Here is a 27,862-nt window from a genome sequence, read left to right on the forward strand (position 1 = left end):
GGGGATGGCGCCTTCCAGCCGCTGTTTTCCAAAAACCTCGCTCGGGAAGTGAGGTGGGAAAATGGTGGCTTCGTGCCGCCAGGGGGAAGCGAAAATGGTGGCTTCGCGCCGCCATGTGAACAGCTCCCTAGGGACAGCGTTTTTGCCGTCCCTAGGGCACTGTAAATGGCTCGTGCGGAAAGGGCCCCGGATTCACATCTTCATTTTTGATTAAATTTACTGAGAGACTTTGGCCCAAAAATGCTGCCTCAGTGTAGTCTGTAACATGAGGCAGCTGTAGGGTGGTCAACCTCCATGTGGGGCTTGGAGATCTCATAGAATTACATTTGATTTCCAGGTGACAGAAATCAGTTTCCCTGAAGAAAAAGATTGCTTTGAAAGGTGGACTGTATGACATTATACCCTACTGTGTTTTCTCCCTTCTCCAAATGCCACCTCCCTCAGACTCTTTCTCCAAATCTCCAAAAAATTTGCAATTCTACTTCCCTGAGAAATTAAAGGAAAACCCATCAAAGACTCATGAGCATCTTGGAGAAAGGGTGAAATAAAATGCCCTAAATAATAGAATAAATTAAATAAATTGAAATCAGCACCAACAGTCTTGATATTTAATGTGAATTCAAACTTGTGTTTGTTTCTATGCTACTTTTTTTGCTGTAAAGCCCTCAAAGCTACATGTAGCACTTCAAAAATGCTGCTAATTATATCCTGCTTCCCCTAGTCCAGTGGTGGTGAACCTTTGGCACTCCAGATGTTATGGACTACAATTCCCATCAGCCCCTGCCAGCATGGCCAAAGGTTCGCCACCAAGGCCCTAGTCCATTTTCGAGTGAATACTTTAGCCCATCCTCCCAAAGAGTGTAGATCTTTAACACCCTGAGGACCAAGCGAAATGGACCCAAAAGCTGTTCTTCTTCTGATGATCATATAAGAGAATGGCAGTGCTTGGATTGTGTGCTCTCTAGTCCCTTCTCCCAGGATTATTAAAATTAACATTCATTATGCTATAACATTTTTGAATTAAAATTATTTTTCTTTCGCACTCCAAGAACTTGCTTGCACGTATGTTTCACTGAAAATACATTTGTATTTGCAGAACATAACTTTTTACTTGCTGTTAGCAATATACATGTTTTTGTTTTTCAGTAAGTTTTGCTTTCTAGATTTGTGTAAAACTTATCAGTCAGACAAGATAAGATGTTGGGAGAACAATACTTTTTATACTGCTAAATGGCAGCCAAGCAGCATTCTGATTTGATCAGGCATGATAAAGTGAATGGGTGGTAGTGAACTGTTTCTTTCTGGAGTATCTGCAGTCAGGTAGCCATTATAATTTAGGAAAACAGTGCAAGTGGAATGACTTAACTCTCTTTCTGCCTAGCTATCTTGGCTACTGATATGCTATATAAAGTTGACTTTTTCCCCCCAGCAACATTCTAGTAAACATTTGATCATTACTATGTCTGTTTCTTATTATGTTGTTACTTTAAGATTCATGCTAAAAATCAACCTTACCTCCTTCCTCCCAGCTCAGAAAGAAAGTTGGAATCATGAAACTGCTCAGAGAGGAGAGATAGCCCAAGTGTAGAAAACATTTTTGTGTGAAATATCATAAGAAAAGGAAGGTTGCAATCAGATAATCTTTAGCTATGTAGTTAATAGATTGTAATCTGAAACCCTCCCTGCACCCTGCCCCAAGACTGATAAAGCAGGAATGAGAGTAGAGGGCATAATAAGAATGATGAGATGCTAATGCAATTAAAGTACAGGTGAGAATATTACAAGCTTAATCAAGTAGCAGTAGTTGTGTGACTTACATTTTAAAAAAATGTTGTGAGGAAGGAGCTGCTTTGCATCTTCTTCCTATTCATCGTTTCTCTATAGAAAGTACAATCTTTGGAATGTTACTATATGCAGAATATTGGAAACATTATTTGAATAAGGATACTGGAGTCCAATGGTTATAGGACTGCAGCTTCAAAAGTGCTTGATTTTGTAGTATTCTGGCTTTTTGCCTGAAGACTACACAATAACTACCAGTCCTTTGGTTTTTGGTGTAACATAGAAACCCCACTCTAGCAAAATTAACATGATCAGTACCTGAAGAAAGATGGAGAAATTACAGCCTGAACCCAATTGCAGTACTCATGTAGTCTCTTTCCATAGGAAAGCTATGTAAAGCATAATATAGGGCTGTTGACACTTAGTGTTAAAATTTGTAGGAAGAGTAGAAGAAAACTAAAGATGCTGTTTAAATCCCCTTATTTTCTACACATGGGACTTTGGTATTTTTTCCTGACTCCCTTGTTCCTTTTTGATGACTGAACAATCGAGGAAATTCAGGAGTGCTTCCCACCATGCTTCGTAATTGCACATATCCACTGCTAGTTCATTGAAATCTCAAGGTATTGTACTTACGTTCCAAACTGCAAGAATGGAGTTCCTGTAAGATCATGGAATGTGACTCATTTGATGAATAAACATTGGATTTGACCTTGCATAGAAAAATGAACCACTTAGTAGCTAATGCTGGAAATCATCTGTTGATCAAGTGCTCTTTCTGCCCTGGTTTGTATATACAGATAGGACTGGTGGTATTGCTCTGAGTATAGAGTATCTGAAGATTAAAAGGAGGCTTATTTAGAACAAGTACAAAGTAGGGAATGTTGGGTTTGAGTAAACTCTATTGAAACCGAGTTGAGCAAGTGTGCTTACAGTCTGCTTAAAATTCTTTAATTTCACTTGCACTAATGTTCACTTAGCTTTCTCCAAAGGTCTTTCAAATCCTTGATTTTTTAGAAGTTTATAATAAATCCATGGTTTGGATCTGGTTGAACATATCCTCCCTCCTCTAGCAGCTCCAAACACCACCAGAATCCTTTACCTAGGAGAGGATTTCAAGGAGAATTTCAGGCTGTTGGAGGACAGTGACAGAAAAATCACACTCCATGGGTGGAAGTCCATGTACTTGCAGAAACATTAATGTAGATCCAACCCCACATAAATTAATCAGACTGAGGCAGTTTGTGCCTGAAAAGATAGTCCATGTTCAGTGGAGGAAATCCTGTTTACAAGTCCATGTTTCTAAATGAAAAGGTTTTAAATAAAAACAATGTAGAATCATAGTTGGACGAGACCCCCAGGACCATCAAGTCCAACCCTCTGAAATGCAGGAACACACAATCAAAGCACTCTTGTCAGATGGCTATTGAACTTCTCTTTAAAAACCTCCAAAGGAGACTCCACCACACCCATATGTAATGCATTCCACTGTCGAAATACTCATCATATTATCTCTCTTAGGCCTATTATACATGCAGAGTTTATCCTGTGGCTTTTTTCTTTGCAGTGGGTTTTTCCTATGGTTTTCAGTGCTAACCAGGGATTTTCCCACTGCAAAGCATTCCCAGACAAGCCACTTGCCATTTCACTTACCCACTGCTTGTCTTGCTGCTTGTCACTTTTATCTCTCAATTTCTCTCTTTCTCTTTTGGTTTTTAAATCAATCTTTTAGTCATTCTGCTGAGTATGTGAGGAACTGCTGTTAGGTAGGTGGGGGTAAGGTGGGAGTGGCAAGCAAAGCTGCAACAGGCTGAGTATGCACAACAGATCTTTGATTTTTCGGTAAAGAGAATGGAAAAATTGCACTTAAAAAGATTTTGGAAGCCATGGGGCTTCTCTGATCTGCCTCACAATGAGTTCTGGAGGGAGAAAAATGTGTACGCATTTAAAATAAGATTTTGCTGTCAGAGGGAGAAAACTAATGAATAGGTCTGTTAATTGATTTAAAATAAAGCTTGTACTGATTGTTCTGATTGGCTGTTGCTTTGGAGTGGCAGCTGCAAGCACTTGTGAACTTGCCCGGTATCCCACATTCTGTTTGGCTGCTGTTTTGGCAGTTTGAATGAACATCAGGTGGGGGGATCAGACAGCTGGGTGGGAAAAAATAAACCGGTCCTACTCCTGATTGGTTTTAGCATGGCACAGGCACAAGCAGCATCACACTGGGATTTTTCAAAAGAACCTCCAGACTGGCAAATCCTGGACGACAGTAAATATCACGAGGGGACACTGGAGCAGACCCTGTGCAGCTTCGGGAGCTGTGCAGAATTCCTGGCTGCGCAGGGACATTTTCCGTGCTCACCCCGGGATATTTTGATCGGGTAAAAACGGCCTATGAGTCACACCTGCAGCAGTAGTAGTGTTATTTTAAGAATACTTAAAATGCCTGTAAATGTTGCTCAGCTCTTATTTGCAAGTTTAAAACATTAGGAAAGGTAATGCCCTTTGGTTTCTGTTAACTGCTTTAAATCAGAAGTGTCTTTCACCTTATGCTATTATGTGGCTTTTCTGACAAATGAAATGCATTTCTTCTGTTCCTGAAAAGAATTTTCTTCTGAAATGAAAACTACCATTCTCCTCCCCTCTCTTCCCCTGCCATTTTATGTCAAAGAAATGAAATTGGTGTGACCACCTTTTCATTCCACTCTCTTTCCAGGTTTTAATTTACGATGTAATTGCTTTTTTATTTTTCCTGAGGGCAGTAGCACTGAATAATCTTATGATCGTTTGACACACGAAGATGGAAGTGCAAGACAGCCTGAGGGGAAGATACAAATCAGAATCCTCCCACCAGGGCATACTGGGACAGCAGGGTTCTAACTAGTTCATTTCCCTTATAACTACTATTCTTCACAGCACTGTAGCTGAGCTAGGCAGAAAACACAGAGCAATTGGTGAAGGTTCTGCCTCTGGAGACAATAAACAGACTAATCTGCCTTTATTACAGCGTTTCCTGCTAGGTTCTGCTTCACTTTTTCTTGTCTTCATTAAGTGATATTTGTGGGCTCTGCTCCTTTGCTTTTGTTTTTGTTTTTCCCCATAAGCTTACAGGATATCTGTAGCTGTTGTTTTTTATCTGTTGATGTCCTGGGACATAATGGAAAGATCTTTTGCAGTTTTAAGAATGTGCATTATTCAGGCTCCTTTTCTAGTTTCTGTTGTCCATTGGAACCCAGACTCTCACCAAAAACAGTCATGTTATGTGGAATTACCTTTCTTCCCCACCTCTAGTTTTAGGCTTTGGAATCTGCTGCCTTAGTTTTCAGTGGTAGCAACTATACCAATTTCTCCTAGATGATCACCTGCCAGTAATAAGAGCTCTGTGATGGTAGAGAAACACTCCTACAAACTGAGACCTGGATATAATGAAATGAGAAATTAGGTTTATTAAATGGAATAATGGGCCGTTTCTGCACGGGCATTTAATGGCGGCCTGGAGACGGCAAAAACGCCGTCTCCAGGCCACCATTCGCACAGGGGGCGCAGCTGCATCGCAGCTGCACCGCCCTCGCGCCACCCGGCCGGCCCGAAGCCGGCGTTTCCCCAGAGCGCTGGGAAGCGCTCTTGTTGGGGAAACGCCGCCTCGAAGCCGCTGCCGAGCGAACGGCAGCGGCTTCGCGACGCCTCCCCCACCCGGCACTTACCTTGTCCCCGGGCCTGGAGTAGGCGTGCAGGGCCAGGGGCGTGTCCCCAGGCCTCGGCGACATGCTGAAGGCCCGGGGACATGCCGGGTCCGCCGGGCGCCGGCGCTCCGTGGCGCCGGCCGCCCAGCTGTTTCCAGGACCGTCCGTGCGGACGGTCCCAGCGTTGTCGGGTCGTGCGGAAACGGCCATGCATTCTCAGAGAAAGACACTTAGCAGTTCCAAGCAATAAGAATAATACCAAGTACCCCATCAGATGTAGTACCTTTTAAAACATGTAATATCACTCATACAGGGAAGGGTAGAAGGAAAAATGAGAGAGGGGTTATGATTGATCCTGATGTCTGGTGAAGTCCAGCACTCATGAATGTGACCAAGCAGCTGGGCAGCAAATTGTCTAAAGGGGGTTGGAGAGAAGACAGGACAGTGAATTACTTGCTAGACTGGAGCTATGAAGATCACAAGGAAAAAAAGCATTTGGAGAAGACAAAGTCAAACTTTTTAAAAGAATAGGTTCCTTTCGCACATGCAGAATTTATTTATTTATTTATTTTATTCTATTTTTATACCGCCCATCCCCGAAGGGCTCAAAGAATGCACTTTCAAACTGCTTTCAATGCTCTTTGAAGCTGTGCAGAATAGCAAAATCTGTTATCTGACCAGCCAAAAGTTGTCCAGTAGTCTTCATGAGGAGGAATGGGGAAAAGAACCCAGTTCTCCAGATTAAAGTATGGTACTCTTAACCACTACACCATGCTAGCTCTAGGTTGGGAATTGAAGGGCAGGGCCAGAGGACTTGTGAACACAAATAAGGCAAAAAAAAAAAAGAACAGTGCTAGGACTCCATAGGAATCATAGAGCTTTTGAACCATTTTATCAGAATAGATATGCACTGCTAGAGATGGAGATTTAAAGAAAAATGCAAGATTTAAAGAAAAATAAATATGCCAGAGTATATAAATGACAAATAGGGGCATTGTTTTAAGGAAGAAACCTTAGAAAATGTTAATTCCTTCTTTTTATTCTTTTTAAAAAAGAGTTGCATGCACAGTTCAGTGTGAGTGTCATAGCATGATACAACGTAGGCCTCAAATTTCTTTTTTAATTAGAAGAAATTAGATCATGTTTGAAACTTTTCAAAATGGTGTTTGTATATAGAGAGTTTTGTGTTGGTTGTTGGCCGTGACATCACAGGTGACATCCACCAGTCCAGTGACCCAGAGAGGCTGTCTGACTGTAACTGGTTCTATATTCTACATAAAATTGAAAGAAAGGATTGTTCATAGTGATCTGAAACAATGGCAAGTTTTGTCACAGTGATTTGGTATCCAGTCTGTGATCTTATCATAGATTGTGTGTTGATTCAATTGAGTGGGCTAGAAAGCAGGTTCTTTCCATGCCAGTCAGGCACACTTTTCACTATATATTAACATGATGTGTGAGGTACTGATTTAGTCTGGGTGGTGAGAAGACTTGGGGAATTGTGCCAGTGTTAATGAAACACCACGACCTGGAGTTTGTCACAAGCAGATTATACAAGCTGAAGCAGCATCCCTAACAGCCTTTGTCAATTCACGATCCATTCTTGTAGCACATGAGAGTTATTTACATTTTATCCAGACAAGCCCATTATGTTTCTCCCTCAATAGAATTTCAGAGATGGATAGGCATTTCACAGTTTGCAGCTTGTTGTAGTTTATTCCTTATTGCTTGGTGTACTTGAAAGATAACATGGAATTTATGATCACACCCAAAGTAAAATCATTTGAAGATAATATACAATTTATTTTCTGAGATGTGAATGCCATATAGATTGGGTTGCCAGATTCTGTGGTGCTCAGAAGCCTTGAAGATAAATATTCCTCGGGTATTCCTATGCCAGTGGTTATACCAGTCAAAAAAGGTTATAAGCAATTTGATTTGGGACATTGCCACAGGATCTACAACTTTCAGATGACTCTGACAGGGCCATTGTCATCCTATGGACTCCCAGACTCTCTGTCTTCCTCCAGTCTGGGGAATTTCTTTGCTAAGAGAAACCAGCACGTTTTCCCTTGCTACCTGTGGCCCATCTGAAGTACACATACACTGTTATTTAATCCTGAATGCCTGTAATTGGTAAATAATTTTTTGAAAAATGAGGTTAAACTGACAATTATGAGCTTAGTTTGAAGAAATACTCTTGTTTTATAGTTATACCAATCTCCAAAATTTGCTTAGAGTATAGAAAAAAGGATGCTCATAAGGATGCTAACCGTAAAAAAGTAACAACAAAAAGATTAGAAAATGAAACTGTTTTTTAACAAGTTTTGTCTTTTCATTTGGAATTTTAATTCTTTCATTAATAACATTATTTCTGTGACAAGTATGATTGCCAGCATGAAGGTGGGGACTAAAGATCCTCTTGAATTAAAGCTGATATTCAGTCAGTCAGTTCCCTGTTAAAAATGGCAGGGTAGATTTTTTTACATCATGCTGAGGTCCCTCCCCTTCAAACCCTGCCCCTCCTCAGGTTCCATCACCAAAATATCCAGGAATTTTCAAAGCGATTGTTGACGACCACAAAGGATAAAAATATTACACTGAAAGCAGGTGTGTGTTTTTTTTCCAAGTTATACTTTTGGCTTGATCTTGGTAATGTAATCAGTAGTCATTCTACTCCATCCTTCTGTGAATGAAATGATAAAACCATATTATAAAAGAGATTGCAAATAATTACTGTTCTTTTACAGCTTGCCGATCAGGATTTTACAAAGCTTTTGCTGGTAACATGAAGTGTGCCAAATGCCCGCCTCATAGCTCTACAAATGTGGAAGGTTCCGTAAACTGCAAGTGTGAAAAGAACTATTTTCGATCAGAGAAAGATCCCCCATCTATGGCTTGCACAAGTGAGTAGTGATCTCCTTTTGATAAGACCCAATGTATTTTCATTCTTCTACAATTATGACTTCCAACTTTGAATCACTTAGCACTTTGGTCCCGCCCTTTCCACAATTAAAAAAGAAGAAGAAGCTCTCCTGAAAGCAAAACTATTTCAAAGGAAGAAAACAAGTTGTGCTGGGTATTTGTCTCCTGGCTTTTCAAGGTAGAGGGCAGAGGTGGGATCCAGCAGGTTCTCACCAGTTCCCGAGAGTGGGCTACTTTTTATTTGTGTGTGCCGAGAGGGGGTTACTAATTGGGTCCGCTTTTCCATCTCCACGCCCTTGCCTCCCCCTCTTTTCTTCTTTCTCATAGCCCAGAGCTTGCTAGCTAGTAAGAGGAGGGACCCTTTAACTACTGTTGGGTCCAGGGGACTCTTTACTTGCTTGGTAGGCTATTTATTTTGGCACTCTGTTCATTTTATGATAAATTGTGATTTACCATGATGCTTGGCCACTTAAAAGCTCTGTATTCCTGTATGTGAGAATGTTATGCTAATCTGTGTCTCTAATCCTGGATTAATTAATGTGAAATATTTGCAGAATATACAATATGGTTTGCGAATTCTAGTTCACAATGGATGATGTTCTGGTTTATTTTTTACTTTAAACAGAAGAAGAAGAGTTTAGATTTATATCCCCCCTTTCCTGCAGGAGACTCAAAGGGGCTTACAATCTCCCTGCCCTTCCCCCTCACAAAAAACACCCTGTTAGGTGGGTGGGGCTGAAAGTTGTGACTAGCCCAAGGTTACCCACGAATAAAAAGGGAGTGTTAATGACTGATTTTAGGTATTTATGGGGCTAAAGGATTACAAAGTATTTTGTATAAGTGAAAGGTTAAAGGTACTAACTACTAATGCTTACTCAATTTTTTAAAAAGTCATGACCTGTGTATCCTGGCAGTAGCCTTGATATCTAGCTCTTGAATATGCCTATGCAGTAGGAATGGTCCATCGGATCCATGTTTTAATGAATTTGTGTCTTAACCTAAAGTGCAAATTATTTTGAGTACTGAATGTATTAGCCCTTCAGAATATAGTTAACAGACAGTGGTGATGGTGAATCTTCACTAACCTGTAGTGACCACTCATGATTTCACAGTTGGCATAAAGTCCTGTTGTTTCCTATGTGGCCGGTTAGCGAAGGTAGAAAACGGGATAATTCTCCCTGTTGGGCTGTTTTAAAAACATGTTTTAGGAATATGGTAAAGTTCCTTGTTTAAGGAAAGTATCCTTCTTTAGATTTCTAGAAACAAAATTTGAAAGTATTAAGTATTTGACAGGCAGTCAATTAGAGGAGAAGTGGTTGTTTTTGTTGGCAGTAGACGATAGGACTTGCTATAATGAGTTTAAATTATGGACAGAAAGATACCAGCTGGAAATTAGGAACTTTTTTTTACAGTAAGAGTTTTTTACGGTAACAGAGAAATTATTAACGCCACGCCCCCGGAATCCCCGGCCACGCCCCCGTCGTGCCCTGCCCAGCCCCATTGGCGCTACACCACTGTTTGAATCCCACCACCATGGGAACCTGTTACTAAAATTTTTGGATCCCACCACTGGTAGAGGGCTGAATATTAATGCAGAAACTTTATCTTTAGTAGATAGAAAAATGACGTATACATCTCCATTGTGCAAAAAACCCTGGGGAAAAAATCCTTTAAACTGTGGCTTGGATCCTACTGAAAATCTCTGCTCTGCTGTTCCTCCTGTGTTTTGTAGTCCAAAATGCTGCCTGCAGTGGTCCCTGTGGGGAAGGAGATCCCAAAGAACAGCTTGAGGCAATTAGAGGTCTGCCTTGGGAGGGGTGGAGTCTGTGAAAATTACTGCTTTATTCACAAAAGTTTGATCCAACCCTCTGCTTGGTGTGTTTTTCCCCCCACAAAAGATACAGAATTATCTTTGCTGATAATTTCTTTTCATTGCTTTCCTTCCGTTTTCTGAAAAAGAGTTATTAGTTATTCTTATATTCTGAAGTTTACTTTTTCTTTTAAATGTGACTGAATGGGTTTATCAGAATTTTATGGGAATAAAGGTTGACACTATCTTCTGATGACTTTTCTATGTAAATTGGCTCGTCTATCATGTGTGTAGTTGTTTTAGATTACAAAATAAAAGATTTTTTTTAAAAAATATTACTTAGAGGAAATTTTCTAAAACTGAAACAGATCTTAAAATAAATAAATAAATTTGGTCAGTGGCAAATAGTGTCACTGCCTATAACTTGAAGAGTATTACTTAGGGAAAACTTGCTTTAATAAAAAAAAACAGAGGTTAAGTTGGAGACACAAAACCAGTAATAGAACTAGCATGGCATCATTTTTGTGTGCCTTTTTATGCTGTTGTGGAATGTTGTTTGTAAGTATACTCTTCTGATTTCCTTTGCAGGACCACCCACTGCTCCCAGAAATGTTATCTCTAATATCAATGAAACATCAGTTATCCTAGACTGGAGCTGGCCTTTGGACACTGGAGGCAGGAAAGATGTCACCTTCAACATTGTATGCAAGAAATGTGGAGGGACAGCCAAGCTGTGTGAACCTTGTAGTGTCAATGTGAGATTCATTCCCCGTCAGATTGGACTCACTAATACCACTGTGACTGTAGTAGACCTCCTGGCACACACCAACTACACATTTGAAATTGATGCTGTTAATGGCGTTTCAGACTTGAGTACCCTGACAAGGCAATTTGCTGCTGTCAGCATTACAACTAACCAAGCTGGTAAGAGCTGCAATTCTCTCATTGTTTTTCTGTCATAGGCCTAGTTCTCTCACAAACAGCCATTGGGGCTGTAAAGCTGTGTCTCAACAGTCCCATTTCAGATTGCAGTTAGGTTTCTAAGTAATTGAATAGTTCTTTGTATCAAAATGTTATTATAATTACTATTTTATTAAGCTTATAATGTTACACATTATTGTCCCTCTTCATTTTTTTTTCTTAGTACGATCTTTCAGCTAGGCCAGTTTGAGAGGGAATGAATGGACAAAGACTACCTAGTGGGATTCATGGGAGAGTATAGATTTGAAATTTGGTCTCTCAGATTCTAGTCTGATACTCCAGCCACTCTGTCACACAATTTCTTCAAATTTCATTGCACATATGTGCACCTTATAGATTTTGCACCTTAAAGATTCAAGGATTTTTAACATGGCGTTGTGTTGATACCATCTTCATCTGAGAAATAAAAAATAAGGCCAAAGCCTAGAAATATATTTTACTACTCAGTTAAAATTCCTTATGCATTGGCAACAGGTTTCTTCAGGGCAATCTGTTAATCTTGCAGTGTTTCTTCTTTCTACTGTGTCAACTAAACATTGGTATGTACTATGGTTCTTCTATTAGCAATTGCTAGTGATTGTATACTCTTGTTGAGGAAACATTGCAGAACTAACAGATTTTCCTGAAGAAACCTGTTGGTGAAACCCATATAGAATTGTGAATAATAAAGTATGTTTTACTTGCACCTTAGTCTTTTTATTAAATCCCTGAGTGATTGGTGCAGCCCTTTTATTTTCTACCAACTTCATCCAACACATGAGGTGAACAGCAGTATGTGACCTGTCTTTCCAATTGCATATCCAATCTATATGCAATGTAAGAACTGAATGGCTTGTTCAAAGAAGCAGTGATAGTAGCAATGCTATCTTCCTAAGTGTCTGTGTTAATTAAACACCTGTAGTATAAAAGCAAAAGTGAGCCATGGCGCAGATTGGTAAGCTGCAGAACTGCAGTCCTAGCTGTGCTCATGACCTGAGTTCAGTTTGGACAGAAATTGGTTTGAGGTAGCTGGCTCAAGGTTGACTCAATCTTCATTCTTCTGAAATCAGTAAAATGAGTATCCAGCTTGCTGAAGATAAAATGTAGAAGGCTGGAGAAGGCAATGACAAACCACACTGTAAACATAGCCTGCCTAGTAAACGTCATGATGCAACATCACCCTGTGGGTCAGTAATGATCCAGTGCTTCCACAGGGGACTACCTTTACCTTTTAGTGTGAAAGAACAGAGTCAGAAGGAAAACTAATAGAGGGCCTTGGGTTTTGGCATCTATAACTTCTATATCTTCTGGTTAAAAAGTGTTACAGCAGCTTACCAATGATATGCAGCCAATCCTGAGAAATGATACTTTTAGAAAATGGGATTTGATCACAGTGGTATTGACTGAAATGTTACAGTGGTACATGAATGTAACATCTAATCTGCTGTTATGGGCTTAATTTTTGAGGATGAGATAATCTTTTCTCCATTCTCATTTTACAATGCTGGAGAAATGTACACAATTGTGTATCTTTAGCCTAAGAAGAAAAACTATTAATGTGCTTCAGCAAATATGAACAGTTCTTTGACTGCTGAAATGTGTTATTGCCTAAGGGTTTGGCAAAACTAATATTAGGATAAATTTCTATTCTGCAGTGTCAAATAACACTTTTGTTTACAGCCACAAAAGGAATGTATTTTATTAATGAAATCAGATTTTAATGGAAGTTTCATTCTAGTAATCTCTAGTATAAATTACTCCAGTCATGTAAGCAATTAATTTTGATTTAACAGAAGAAAATTAAGAGTTTTGATGTTAGGGATATAAAAGGCTAGCATTTGTACTACAAGGATTTAATAATATTTTGGGTTACATTTATGCCCTGAATATGAGACTACTCCTTCCCGAGGCCCGATCACCATCAGCTCTGCAGGATATTACAATAAAATGCTGATTCTGCAGTTTATGGTATTCAGATAGCTGTTGTTGAGCCCATTTATGCCTACAGGATATGATAAGCTCGCTGAATTTTGCTTATAGGAATGCTGAATACATGAAGAACATAATTTTCATTTTGGGAAATTTGATTTATGCTGACAAAGGCTCTAATTCACTTAGAAGACTAATAACAGATTTCCTGCTAATTTAACTCTAGCACAATAATGGCTCTTTAGCTGTGTTTGGAATTTTATCCCAGGGCACTGAAGAAGATTGCAAATTTTATTTCAGAGCCTCTGGCTGTCATCTTTGATGACTCTTTCAGAATATGGTGCTAGAAGACTGGAGATGGCTAAATGTCCTAATCCTCCAAAAAAGGGAAAAGGTGGGCTTGAAAATCTTTGGACCATGTCAATACCTAGAAAAATTCTGGTTGATGCTATTAATCAGTCATTCTGTGAGCATACTTTTCTAGAATGCATTGATTACTTTGAACCAGTTTATTAAGAATAAGTCATGTCAGACCAATTTTATCCCCTTTTTTATAAAGTCACTAACTTGGTATGCTGTGGGAATGCTATAAACTAGTATTGCAGCAAAGCATTTGACAAAGTATTTAGTGTGTACAAGAAATTTAAATGTGAGCTAGATGATACTACCGTTATGTATAGTCGTAGTCAATTGAACTGTCCTCAAAGAGAACTCATAAATGGCTTCATGTTATTCTGGAGGAATGTTTTCAGTGGAGTGCTGCAGGGTTTTGTCCTAGGCCTTGTCCTTTTCAGCATTTTATAAATGACTGGGTTGAGGGTGTAAAGGGAATGCCTATAACATTTTCAGATGACATGAAGCTGAAAGGGGTAGCTGGCACCAAAGAGCTGAGTCATGTCTCAAAGTGATTATAACAGTCTGAAACAAACATATCAGCAGGGATAAATATAAAATATTATATACAAGTTTGATAAATCAAAGACACCATTCTAGGATGGGGTCTTATGGTACAATCTATACAAAATTACTTCCATAAATTCAGTATATTTAGACTGGAATTAACACTGTCTAGAATTTCACTATTAATCACAAGTTGGATTTTGCACAAGTTGTGCAAAAAATCTAATGTATTTTTGGCTGCATTATCATAAGATCCAAATCACTGGGAGTGATAGTTCCACTCACTGCTCTGCATTTGTCTGGCTTCATCTGGAATATTGTGTCCCTTTCCAGGCACCATATTTTAAGCAGGACATCAGCAAATTACAGCCTGATCCAGAGGAGGATCCTGATGGGTCTGTAAATCAAGCCCTATCACCAAAGGCTAAAGGATTTAGGTATGGAGAACAGTAGGCTGGAGATGTTTTTTGTCTTGAAATATCTGATGGCTGTAATGTAGATGATGGAGCAGATGTGTAGTCTGTTGCTCTGCAGAGCAGGAATAGAATTAATCAGAAGAAATTACATGGAAGTGGATTTCAGTTAAATGTTAGGAGGAAACTTCCTAACAGTGATGTTCAGCAGTGAAACAGATTCCTTGGAAGATAGTGGACTACCGTTAATTGGAAGTACAACTGTGGATGATGCTAAAGTTTCTGCATTGTACAGAGAGTTGAACCAGATGTCCTCCAATGTTCCTTCTAACTTTGATCAGAAAAAAAACTGATTGTGAGAGAAAGCACATTTTTGGTAGTAGTCAACCCCTATTCTACTTGTTATAAAGTTAATTTCCTTAATTTACATTTACATATTCTGTATTTTGTACTTGGACTTAATATTTGTTGGTTTGTTCAGATATATTGTCTACCCTGTCCTAACAATTTGTCCAGTTGAAACCATGAAGACTGTGGTCCATATTATATATTTTGTGATTACAGTTGGCATCAGTGTTCTTTGTGTTGTGTTGGCAATCCCATGTGGTTAGCTGCATGAACCAATCAATCACAAGCTATCTGGTATGTAAAAGATTTAAACCCTTTGGTTTTGATTTTAAAAACTATGAGTGGTTTGCTAAATCATTAAACCATAACATTTGTTTTCTCATGTTAAATAAAAGAAATTTTTCTTTAAATTATAATATGGATTTAAAATAGTACTATGCCCTATGAATGTTCAGTTTGGTGCTCCTCCGTGAGACCATCAGATGGCTCAATCTCTCTCCCTTCCCGTATCTAGGGAAGATGGAGCTAGACGGGGAGGGGTGGAAAACTCAGATTTTACCCAGGCTCCATTTTCCCTAGATACGCCTCTGCTGTTCTGGCATCTGTGGCAGGGAAGCCAAAGGTGATTGGGTCGGGAAAGTGTATGATTAGGGAAGAGTAGAGCAAACAGGGAGAGAGGGATACATAGGCCTTGGAATAAAGGGATGACAGACAGGATGAGGACATAAGAAAAGGACAAAATTTGATTCCCACTCTCCCACAAATATACATGAGTATATCTGGTGTAATTGTTTAGAGAGGCATGTTCATAGGGTTCATGCTTCAAATAACTTTCTTTAAGAATGATTTGATAGCATCTGTTATTATAAATGAATACTACCGGCATAAATACGTAGCCATAAAAGAAGTAGAGAAGAATGATGGGAGGTCCCTAGATAAGAGGCCCTGATTTTCACCACAGTCATACAGTGCTATCCAAAACAGAGCTACTCCAATCTAATCCCATTGAAGTAATTGAGGAGCAGACAATGATGTGCACACTGTGACACTTACTCAAGTGCTCGATTACCATTTTCAGGGCATTTTTTCTAATGGAATGGCATGTTCAAATCATAATAAGAGACCAGCATAAAATCACATTGAAGCAATGCTTTTTTTTTTCAAGATAAAAAATTCATGGTTAGCTCGGTTGATCCAACCAAGAAGAAGCCATGTCTGAAGGGGCAGATGATGTGGTTACTCCTTTGCCACTATTGTCTTCCAAGGGAATCCTGTAGAGGGTAACAACATCATCTACTCCTCATTTCCAATGTTGCTCAAGTGACATGGGACACAAACAAACAGAAGAAGCAATTAACCACTCACAAAGCATAAGAACTGGCCGATGTTCCATATTTTTATTCCATTAACTGCCAGTGATTATTTTAAATGTACAACCTGGGATGACATGCCTTGAACAGCTTTAATATTACACTGTTTCTAGTTGTATTATTTTGCCACCTTTGATTTGGAAACAGTATTATGTATGCTGTGGGTTTAAATGCTCACTTGATTTGTCTTCTATCAATTTACATTTTTTAATGTTCTTAAGGCACAGGATTACAGCTTCAGCTATCAACCATGCTGAAGAGAACAATGCCTCATCCTAGGCCACAATAATATGTTTTTCAAACAGATGTTATCTAATAACACCAATCAACCCTGCTTAGGATGGGTCAGTGACTGCTACAGAAGAATTATATGAAATCCAGAATCCCCTGAGGCAAAGTGCTAATTATGAATGTGTCATGGAGTGAGATGGACAGCTGTGTCACACTTGACAAGCTCATATACAGATTTATCTAGTCTTTGTGACCAATGCTGTTTGGTACTTAGGTTTTCAAATCAAATATCTGGCTGGTTATTATATTAAAAGATTCCTTACATATTTGAGTTTGTTTATGACTACCCGGACTATTCTGGTAAAGTGTTCGCATTAGATATTATGAATCAGGAATAATGGTGACTCATCTTTTCTTTTTCATGATTATTGTTCAGTCTTGGTGAAAATGAATGTGATTTAAAAAGAGGCAGTATCCAGTGTGAAATCATATCTTATAATTCCAAAATGTAAAGACCAGGCAAACAATTCGCAAAACAATTGCTATAATTTTGGTGCAGTAGCTCTGTAACAAAAATTCAGGGTAAAATGTATATACTTCAATATTGTCTAAATAAATATAAACAGAACATCTCCGATTACTGCAGATCTCTACTTGAGATGCCAAACACAGTTTTCAGAGCTTAAATTCTTCAGGTAAGCTGATTGTCACAAGCTGCAGGTTTAGCTAATTCAAAATTACACGGAGAGTTGTAAATTTAAAACTTTTATTTATTTATTAAAATATGGATATCTTGCCTTTCCTTGACGTATACAGTACAGCGAACAAAATGCCAGTAAGGCAAAGAAAATACAATAAAACCATAAAATAGAGACATTATAAGAAATTACAGGAAAGAGCCTTTACTATTTTTGTACAGCGTTACAGCATTGAGCCTTTACTATTTTTGTAAATATAGGGAAGTCTTACAAGACCTTTTGTTGTTGTTGTTTGTTGTTGTTAAATCTGCAATACAAAGATCAATGACTTAAAAATAACCATTTGCTCATTGTTTTTTTAATCCAATGAAGGCTCCTTAATTAGCAGATGTGTAAAAGTTGTCAGTGGTTTAACTGAAACACATATAGGAGTAGAAACTTAAGGCGAAAAGACAAGAGTGGATCTATTTATAAGGATATTATGGCATTTATTACCAGAAGGCTGAGCTTCATTTATGTGACCCAGGAAGGTTTTTTCTTCTTCTGAATCCTGTCTGTCATATGTGTGAAAATGAAGAACTAGAATGCAATATTATATGGCATGGAATCTTACTATGATTTGGTAGTTCGTTTTTGGTTTAGGTTTTCCTCAAGCTGATAATGTAAATGATTGCCATATGTAAATTCAGGTACATCTCCAGTCAAATTAGAATTAATGGAGAAAGGTGCTTAAGGTGCTAACCATTTGACAATTTTTGATACGTACCTTGTGTATGATTCAACCCCTGTGTTATATAAGGAACAGTTTCATGTACTTGGCCTCATCATTTCCCTAAAGATTTCAAACTAGGTTGGGAATTGTACCAATTTTTTAAAAGAAAATGCTTGTATTTTTTGGTCTGCTTGCATTTGTCTACCTTGCCCTTTCCTTTTACCCTCTGATTGTGTAGTACATAACCTGGAGTAGTGGTGTTGCTGGAAACAGTAGGGTATTTTTGTTTGCTTCCTCATCAAGGCATTCCTATTCTTACGGTGTCCTCTCAACTGGTTCCATTCCTTTCCCCTTATGATTCAGTGGTACCCAGTGCCAAAGAAGTCCAGAATGCTTGCAGCCAAAAATGATTAGGTGCACTGCTGTTTCAGCATTTCTACATTCTTGTCAAATATTTTCAAGAGTCTATTTTGTTTTCTTTCTTACAGTTTTCTTTTCCTCAGTGAAACAAGCATGCCTTGCAAGGAAGTTATTCATATCCCAAAAGTTACAGCTTGTATTTTTATCTACATGAAGTTCCAGGGGGAACCACTTTTCTTTCAATGAGAGCTAGAAAGCTAATCTGTGTATCAAATGGATAAAATGTTACTATGCATGCAAGCGAGGTGCTTTATTTTAAAGCATACTTGGACCGAGATGTGTCATTGTTCATGCCTCATGCCATAAACAGTACAGCTTTTTTCTTAAAACAAAATCATATGTAATGGTTCCATGTACTGAAAAAGCGGAGTTAATGTATATGATAGACCCCTTCCACACAGGCAGAATAATGCACTTTCAATCCACTTTGAGTGCACTTTGCAGCTGTGCAGAATAGCAAAATCCACTTGCAAACAATTGTGAAAGTGTATTGAAAGTGCATTATTCTGCATGTGCATAGATATGAACGTGCATAGATATGATTGTATTTTGGTAAAATACAGAACCACAATGTAAATATATCTTTAAGAGCCCTAGTAGAAAAGAAGACTTTGGATTTATACACCACTTTTGTCTCCTGTAAGGATTCTCAGACCAATTATGCACTGTGAGGTTCCCACGACTTCAGAGTGAATTGGCCAAGGAGTCTTTGTTTGGGGGCATGTTCAGCATTATCACACACTGCCCTGTTTTTCAATGAGGTGGCATGACCTGTCAGCTGGCTTTTTGCTTCTGTCTGGGGGGGGGGTGTGTGATGTTTTGTGGGTTCTCTGTCACTCATATGTGCTTTAATTTTTAATATAATCTTTAATTTTATCTTTAATCTTATCAATAGTCTTGAATATGGCATCTGTACACTTTGCATTAACACTGATTGTCTTTCATGGTGGAAAGTGAGGGGGTGTAATGGTGGCATGAAAACTGCAAAACCACAAAAGGACAATGTGACGTGCTTTTTGTTAAGCTCCCCAGGTTCACGATTGTCTGTCCTCTGATGTGCTGTAACCCAAGTGTCAAGACCAATGGACTTTTTCCAGATTAGTCTGGAATCACTTGATGACTTCTGTATGAAACTACAAAGCTGGAGATGTCCCAGTTTGTTGATCAAAGGCAGGGGCAAATTAGGCATTTGGACTGATCAACTAGTCTTATTATTTTTACTTTTTTAATCTAAAGATCTAAAGATATGTAAGAGCGAGTAGGCCTCGAGCAATAGAAGTGATATGGCAGGACATAAAGCTAGAAGTAATCAGCAACAGGGAGGAGGCGAGGGAGAAGCGTGCAATGCAGTGCAAGGGCAGGGATAAGACTGGTGGGCTGGCTGTGGGAAAAGGAAAGAGATCCAGGGCAAAGCTGTACCCACTGGCAAATCTGTCTCACTCTGACAGCGAAGCAAAATTAAAATCATGCTATAACTTAATTTGCTTGCTGTAGAGAGAGTGGAAAGTAAAAGTGGAGGTAGAAGAAATATGTCCGTATAAAAAATCTTTCCAGGGGTGACATTCACCTCTATTGCGCAGCAAACACCTTGTGCATAATCAACCTCAAAGTGCCTACAGACTCCTTTCCTTCCTCTTCCCACAACAGATGCCTTGTGAGGTAGGTGGTGCTACGAGAGTTCAAAGAAAACTACGACTAACCCAAGGACACCCAGCATGCTTCCTGTGTAGGAGTGGGGAAACAAATCTAGTTCACCAGATAAGAGTCTGCCACTCATGTGGAGGAGCGGGGAATCAAACCTGATTCTCCAGATCAGAGTCCACAACTCTTAACCACTACATCACACTGGTGATTATATACACACAATAGTTCCTTTTAAAAAGAAACAAAAATAGAGGTTGATAACATAGGGAATCAATATGTACTTTGATAGTGATTACAATTTACATAAAATTCTTTGACATGGACATATTTGGATGAGATATTGTTCCATTTGAACCTACCAATTACACTCTAGTCATCTTTGGAAGCCCTGCTTCAGTTGCACCTGCCATTTGAAGCTAGATGAGTTGGTGACTCAAGAAGGGCCTTCTTGATCTTGTTATCAAAACTTTGGAACACTCTCTTTTGCCAGTAGGTGAAAACTTGTTTGTTTTGTCTTGATGACTGGCCGTCTTAGTATGTTTTTGTGTTTTTAAATTAATTTTAATTGTATTTTAATTGCCTAACAATTTAATCCTGAGTGGGTCAGCAGGCAACAGTGCCTTCCCACCCCCTTTCCTGTGGTCCAAAAAACAAACAAAAATGAAAAAAGGCTCCAAGAATCCCCCATAGAGGATAGCAGAAATATACCACAGAAAACATGGCATATTTCTGAGCCAGCCCTGCTGGCATACGGGGACCAGACAGGCCAGTGGAAGCCAGCTAAGGCTGGCTCCACCCCTCATCTGCCCTGAAATGCCCCTGGCCACACTGGCACAGGATTCCGTACTGACAGGGTTGGGCAGGACAGGCGGCTTCTGCGTTAAGCACCGCAGAACCATGTGGGCGACCACTCTGCCAGGGTAGGTAATCCCCCTGCTGGCGCATTTGTTGCACCCACACTGGGCACCCACACTAGCTCAGGGATGTGCCAGCTCCAGCAAGGGATTCTGGATTGGGATGCTGATGTTTTAATGCATTCGTATGTTTGCTTCCTTGCAGACCCTGATCAAATGGAAAAGTGGTGCAAAAATGATGTAAAGAAATAAATAAATTATCAAATGTTGAAATTAAATCAGATTTTATCCCTTTCAAGTATGTTTCATATGTCAGCACTAAGGATAAATTATTTATCTCTTTTAATATGAACTGCATCTTAAAGCAGTCACATGGACTACTGTTACTGGGATCAACTGGGAACAATATGAGGAACCCGGCATGTTGTTTTGCCAATAAACACCCAGAGTCATGAAAAGTTTTTTTTAAATCTTGATTCATATACAATGACCATCTGTCAATGGGCCCAAGACACAGAAGGCAGGGTCTGCATACAGGCAGGTTCATTTCATGTTTTTTGGGTTAAACCCATAACATACATGCCATGTGTGTTCAGAAAAGAAGTGTCACTAGAGAAAAGGGGTGTGATTTTTACCATTTAAATGAAAAAGCTCTTGAACTTACCGGTAACCTAATTACTGGCTAGCTTTGTAATGCAGCCAGTGCTCCCTAAACCACAAGACCTGATACCTAGCAGAAAGTTTCCAAAAGCCTTATTTTTACAGAAGCCTATTTCCTGTTATTGAATTTAATCAGCAATAAGCTGGTTTACCCCCTTCCGCATAAGGCTGTTAAGCTGTTAATCTTGCAAACCCATGAAGGACTATTTATATTTTAAAAATATCCAGTCTTCTAATCTATTAGCTGGCTACTACCTTCAGAAAGACAACGAAATAACGGCTCCATGGGTATATTCATACACCTTTCTACCTTGGGCAGGTTATACTACTGTAGAAACTGTGATGAAAACTGAACTTTCCTTTTGCTTAAAATCTGACTAGAAGACCATAAAATGTACATTTCCACCATCAAATCTGAGAGGTATAAAGATTAATTGGAAGAATATATCTTATTTGTTCTCATTGATTTGGAGAAGAACATATTTTAGAAAAATACCATTCATGGTCATTTAACTTCCCTACATTCTGCATTTTAACAACAGCTTAGTTTGTGGTGAATATTATGCTGAAATACTCTTTGATACATACTTGTAAACTGGCATCATTAAATATTTTATGCTTTCCTCTGTCAATGCTTATCACTGTATCCTTAGATAATCAAATAGAAATTTGAAATTATGACTACTACTATTTCAGGAGAATGACATATAAGATTTAAAATCTTTTACTTTTTTGTTAAAGTCCTGATTTGTCATAGTGCCTTTAATGAAACCAGAACTAAAGATTATGTCTTTACCCACACATGCACAAAAAATAATTTATAACTGTAGTAATGGAGTGGCAAAGTAATGCTCATGGAGGTGAATGAAAAAAACCAACAAATGCGTAATGTGCTGCATATTTGCCAGAATCAGTTCACTGATTAATAGGAACTTTAAAACATTAACAGGTTATATGAGATCCTACTTTTGCTTAAAACAATGCAGACAGAAATGTTGTAATTTAAAAGGAAATGTATCTGTTGTATCTTTTTGTATTGTTTAAATGGGGCTGCTTTCTAAACTGAAACTATAAACTTGAAGAAAACACATTTCTAATTTCATACGTGGAACTCCCTTAAAGACTGCCATTATGGACACCATAGTATAAAATCATATGAATTTGAAGCCTATATTATTTTCCCCCTTCCATCTGTGAAAGCCACTCTAATTGCTGTTCCTGAAGTTTATTGTGCGGCCTGTTACTTTTCAAGTGGACTTGGCATGCTCTTGATTTATTGCACACATGTTAAATATATGAGAAACACATGTACTGTGCTCACTTGGTATCTTTGTGAAAGAAAAAGAGACATGACAAAAGCACATGAAAGAGGGAAACCAGCAAATTTGTTTTCATTTTTAAATGTAATCGCACCAGTGGAAAAACTAGCACCAATGATGGTTCTTACAGAGCAGCTGTTTGCCAGGAGGTAGTTCATCTCTGCAATTTAAATGAAAGGAAGCAGCTGTTTTTCATTGTTTCTTGCTTTTTTTTTCACTTTGGCCTCTTTTTTGCCCCCCTTTCATGTTGAGTATGTATTGCTTGCAAACGTCATAGTGTGTAAGCAAAGCCTTCAGCCGGCTAACCTTTAGGGGTACATATTGAGTTATTTAATGCATTTTACATAATCAAGTAACTAAAGCCAGCCTTTGTATGCATGGCTGGCTTAGTCTAAGGGTGAGTTCATACATATAACCAAGAGTTTGTTGGCAACTTAAAGCCTAACAAATTTATTGTGGCATAACCTTTCGTGAGCCAGAGCCCATTCCGTCAGATGAATGAAGTGCTACATTGCGTAGACAAAGATGTATGTACACAAAACTGTATACTGCAGAAAGGTTGGTGGAGTAGCAACATTAACTTGAAAGTGGCTGGAAGGTCTACTCTAGATTCTCAGGACATTCAGTGAAGAATGAACGTAGTAAGTATGGGCCCTTCCCAGCTGTTGATGAACTGGTAGAGTAGGATGAATATGAATAGTATATACTTTACCGAAATCTGCAAAGATAAACAATTGCCCTTAATGTACTTATTAACTCCACATTGATCAAATCCACATATGAATGTTAACATTATCTGTCAATGTAGTATTAGCAGTTTCTTGTTGGTATCTCCTTCGGAACCTTACTGAAGTACTGCAGCCTTTCAGTCCATTATCCAGGGAGTTTGAAATGGCACAGAGACTGTTCCATATGACCCATATAAATGGCAGATGGGTGCTACAGGTACATAATAGCATATTTCACACTAGTGGGTGTTCAAATGCATAAGCCTATAATGGTATTGTGCAGGGGACCCCAATCTTTTTGACCCTGTAGGCACCTTTGGAATTCTGATACAAGATGGCAGGCACAATCTCAAAATGGCTGCTGCAAGAGATGGAGTCAATAAAAAAATGTCAGACAGCAAGGATATATAAAACTCTAATAGTAATTCTTTGACATTTTTTAAAGTTGAAGCATTGTTTAATAAGAAGCATTTTAATCTGCACAACCACTCAGAAGCCCTGATGGGATACCCTGTCCCCAGTCCCCAACTTTCTAAAATCACTTAACAAGCACAGTGAAAGGTATTGACAGACACCATGGTGCTCATGGACATGATGGTGGAAACCCTTGGTCCGGTGGATGTCTCTAGTTTCTATAACAATATAACTTGGCTTCCTATGAGGAAAGAGTTTGCATTGGTGTTGCTTTCAGGGGCTGGTCTGTGGATTTACATTTTCATTGGGTGGTTCATTGTTGGGATGAGTAGTTGCTTTAGGTTGGGCTGGGACAATCTGTGAGCAAAGTTCAGCATATACAGACAAGGCATGTGAGATAGAAGGATAGTCTTCTAAGAAAGACAGGAGATCCCTGATGTAAGGTACCGTAATTGAGTGATAAGGCTGAAGAGGTTTTAGCTGTGAACTGTGAGTGATGACTAGGAATGCTCTATTGTTTTTCTTAGTGTACCTGGGTTTTTGTTTTAGAAACTGACTTCTCAGTGTCATATTCCTCTAGATAAAACAATTTTTTAAAAAACCCACTGATGATCTGATGCTGTTCCTCACAATGCTTGTGTGGTACTTCACTTACTTTCTTTTGAAATTACCAATTCATAATATCTGGGCTGGTTGCATTTTGTCCTTGAGACATCCATAGAGCTTAGAATTTTGTTGTCCATTTAATTGTTTATTTAAAATATTTATATCCTGCTTTTTCTCTCAAGAGTTCAAGGAGGCCCAATTGTATCCATAGCAACCATAAAAGCCTAAAATAATGGCATAATATCACTTAGTCTTGTTTAAAAAACAACATGACCTGGCCACATTCCATGCTTTTCAGATAGCTTTCCAAAACTACTGCTAAAAGTCATGCTAAATAACGTTTGCCTTACAGCTCTTTCAAAAGGTCAGCAATGAAAGAATCTTCCTTATCTCTTCTGGCAGGCAATTTCACAAGAGGTGGACTACAACCAAGAATCTCAAATAAAAGAGGATCACACCCACTACTGAGGGGATATGTAGTAGCTAGTTGCATTAATGTAATCAGTTAAAATGTTCAGATAGTGAAATATGGTCTTTCAGAAGAGGAAGCATTGGTAGGAGAAGTCCGTTGAGTTCAATAGTCAAGTACTTACTGGAGACTCAGATAGTGTTTCATTGTCTGTTTGGTTATCCTTTTATCACTATACTAATAAGGAAACACTTGGAATAAGAGTTTATTCAGCCTGTACTCAAGCTTTTCTCCTTTTCCTTTTCTCTGCTCCCAGCAGTGAATATGTTGAAGTACAGGTAGACATCCTTTCCAAGTACTTGTTCTTTTGTTACCATAGTTGAAAGAAGTGTTGCCTTTTCACTCACACAATTGGCAGTGAAGTACTGAACTTCAACAATGAAGCCGTATCTAAGAAGATGAGGTGACATTTTGTATTCTTCATCTTTCTCTACCTGATATTGTATCAGGTAGTTGGAGGAATGGAAAGGCTGAGAAAGAATGATTTCAATATTTCCTCATCAAGCTGGTAACGTGACCTTGTCAAATGTGTGTTTAAAATCTTTGATTACCATGTCAAAATAAATACACATATATAAATTCAGTTAGTATATATTCAACTACTGCCTATATTTATATAGACAATTGATAATACTAAAATAACAGGATTAATAATATGTCCATGGTAGATGGATCCCACTACACAATGAATGCAAAAGGCATGCTGTAGACAAACTGATAATTAAGACTGCATAATTAACTGAAGCAGACATTTAAAAATTAAAAGACCCAAACAAATGCAATAGACAAAACTAAATGTTATGGGAATAGGGGTGCAGATGGAAACATTGTCAGCATTGTTCTAGCTGTTGCCCACATTTATTAAAATGAGTTGTTTTCCTAGAGCAATATTTTTTCAAATGTTTTCTAAACTCATGACCTTATTTATGCCCACATATGAATAGTCAACACCTCCAGACAAAGCCCTCTGCACTATTCCACTGAGTCTCCACATTTGCTAGGGGTACTCTTTGTGACCTTTGAATGAACAATGCTGCTATTTATTATGCAAACGTGTATTTAAAATGAATTATAATATTAATAAGGTTTAAAGTCACATGGCTAAGAGGCAGTTGAAATTTAAAAAAAAACTATTTCACCTTTGCGTAATAACTGTTGAATCACCTGAAAACATTGCCAAAGCTGCTAGTTTTGCTGAGTTGATGATCCATATGGATAAAGACATGACAATATTCTATTTACTACAAACACCTTTCAGCAATAATGCTTTCCCTCAAAAGACGATGTAAAACATACTTTTTTGGGGGGGTGGCTCTCTGATCAAAATCCCAAAAATACTCTCTGTTTTTGAGCTGCACATCCCCAAATCACTTTGGTGGCCCTGGAACAACTATCTTATACCATAACTATACCGCCCAACCCACTAATCAAGATCTATCTCAGTCATTGTTTTTAGTGAGCAGGTGTTAACGGGAAAGGAGAATTATCAGTGATAGTGCCCCACTTGTAGATTGTGTTCTTCTTGAATTTGCCTAAGTTTCAATTTGTTTTTATTGTATTCATTTCTATTATTTGTATTGTTTTGTTTTATGTTGCTAGCTACCTTGGGAAGGCTCTGAAGAATATAGAATAGAAATATTTTGAATAAATAAGATCACTTGAAAATACACACCCACACAAGAGTAGTTGGCATGGTGTGAACGATCTTCAAGTTCAAGTTCAAAGACCTTTATTAGGCATTAAAACATAGCAGAACTAAGTAATCCAAATACAGTTTTACGAGATAAAACAGGTACTCCTGTTTCAAAAATGCATACATCAGAGCGAAAGAGGAAACCAGGAAATCATTTCGTAATAGTGAGCAAGAATTTGGCCACTATGTCCAGCTGCTTGGGATTCTCTGTATTCAGAAGATAGCTCAATTTAAGATTAAAAAGGCTTGGATGGACCAGTAAAAGATCCCCTAAAAACAGGTTTGGTCTAAAATCGTTAAATTTTGGACAAACTAATAAAATGTGCTCCAATGACTCCTCAGAGGTTTGACAGTATTCACAGGTACGCTTTTGCTGTGAAGGTACCGTGAATCTCTCTGGGGAAAAGGTTAGTGGAAATGTGTTGGTTTTCGCTCTGGTCAATAGCCACCTCAACTTAGGGTCAGACAAGATGTTTAAATATGCAGCTGTCTTGCATTTCCCGGGCATGATGTTAAAATGGAGGGGAGAGAACAAGCTCCTTGCTTTACTAACTAGATGTTGGTGTTCCTGATAGAATAGCCATACCTTGATACAACGTTGTATCTCGCTAGGAGAAAGCATAAGGAGCTGGTCCCAAGAAAGACCCAGGGAGGAAATCTTTGATTTGATATGAGCCTACCAGGTAGAGGATTGAAGTTCGTGGAGGGTGCAATAAATGAGACTATTAGGGTTGTTAAGGAAACATAACTGAATCCAAAATTTAAAGGTGGCCCACCATGCTTTTGTTTCCAAGAGGTGTAGTCCTGCCTCGAGGCAGAGGGCAGCGTAGGGTACGCAATGGGGGACCCCAAAAAGCTTATATAAAAATTTAGATTGTATTCGCTCCAAGGATATATGCCAGGCTTCGATCCATAGGGAAACCCCATAGAGAAGTTGTTGGGACACCTTGGCATTAAATACCCTTAAAGCGGCCGGAATAAATCTGCCACCCTTAGTAAAGAAAAACCTTTCAATGGCAGCAGAGGTGATTTGACAGCTCTTGACAACAGTTTCCCTATGTTTGACCCAACTAGATTTGTGATGGAAATTAATTCCCAAATATTTGAAGAACTTAACCTGTTCAATAGAGTCATTATCTAAGTGCCAGTTAGAAATCTTGAAGGTACTTGAAAAGACCATGATCTTAGATTTGAGAGGGTTAATTGACAGCAGGTTGTTATTGCAATATTCACTGCATTTATGTAGGAGGCAAGATAGACCAACCTTGGTGCGAGATAGTAAGAGCGCATCATC

The 27,862-nt window shown here is 38.7% G+C and overlaps 1 protein-coding gene across 2 annotated transcripts in view; it reads left to right on the forward strand.

The window, feature by feature from the left end:
• The window catches only part of EPHA3 (EPH receptor A3), a 247,937-nt gene that overhangs the window by 167,144 nt on the left and 52,931 nt on the right, over positions 1-27,862 (forward strand). For both annotated transcript variants that reach the window (XM_048492811.1, XM_048492810.1), the window contains exons 4-5: positions 8,216-8,371; positions 10,789-11,124. In XM_048492811.1, the coding sequence (XP_048348768.1) occupies positions 8,216-8,371; positions 10,789-11,124 (492 nt within the window). The remainder of the gene's footprint in view (positions 1-8,215; positions 8,372-10,788; positions 11,125-27,862) is intronic.

Source organism: Sphaerodactylus townsendi, linkage group LG04, assembly GCF_021028975.2.
Source record: "Sphaerodactylus townsendi isolate TG3544 linkage group LG04, MPM_Stown_v2.3, whole genome shotgun sequence".
Taxonomy (NCBI): domain Eukaryota; kingdom Metazoa; phylum Chordata; class Lepidosauria; order Squamata; family Sphaerodactylidae; genus Sphaerodactylus; species Sphaerodactylus townsendi.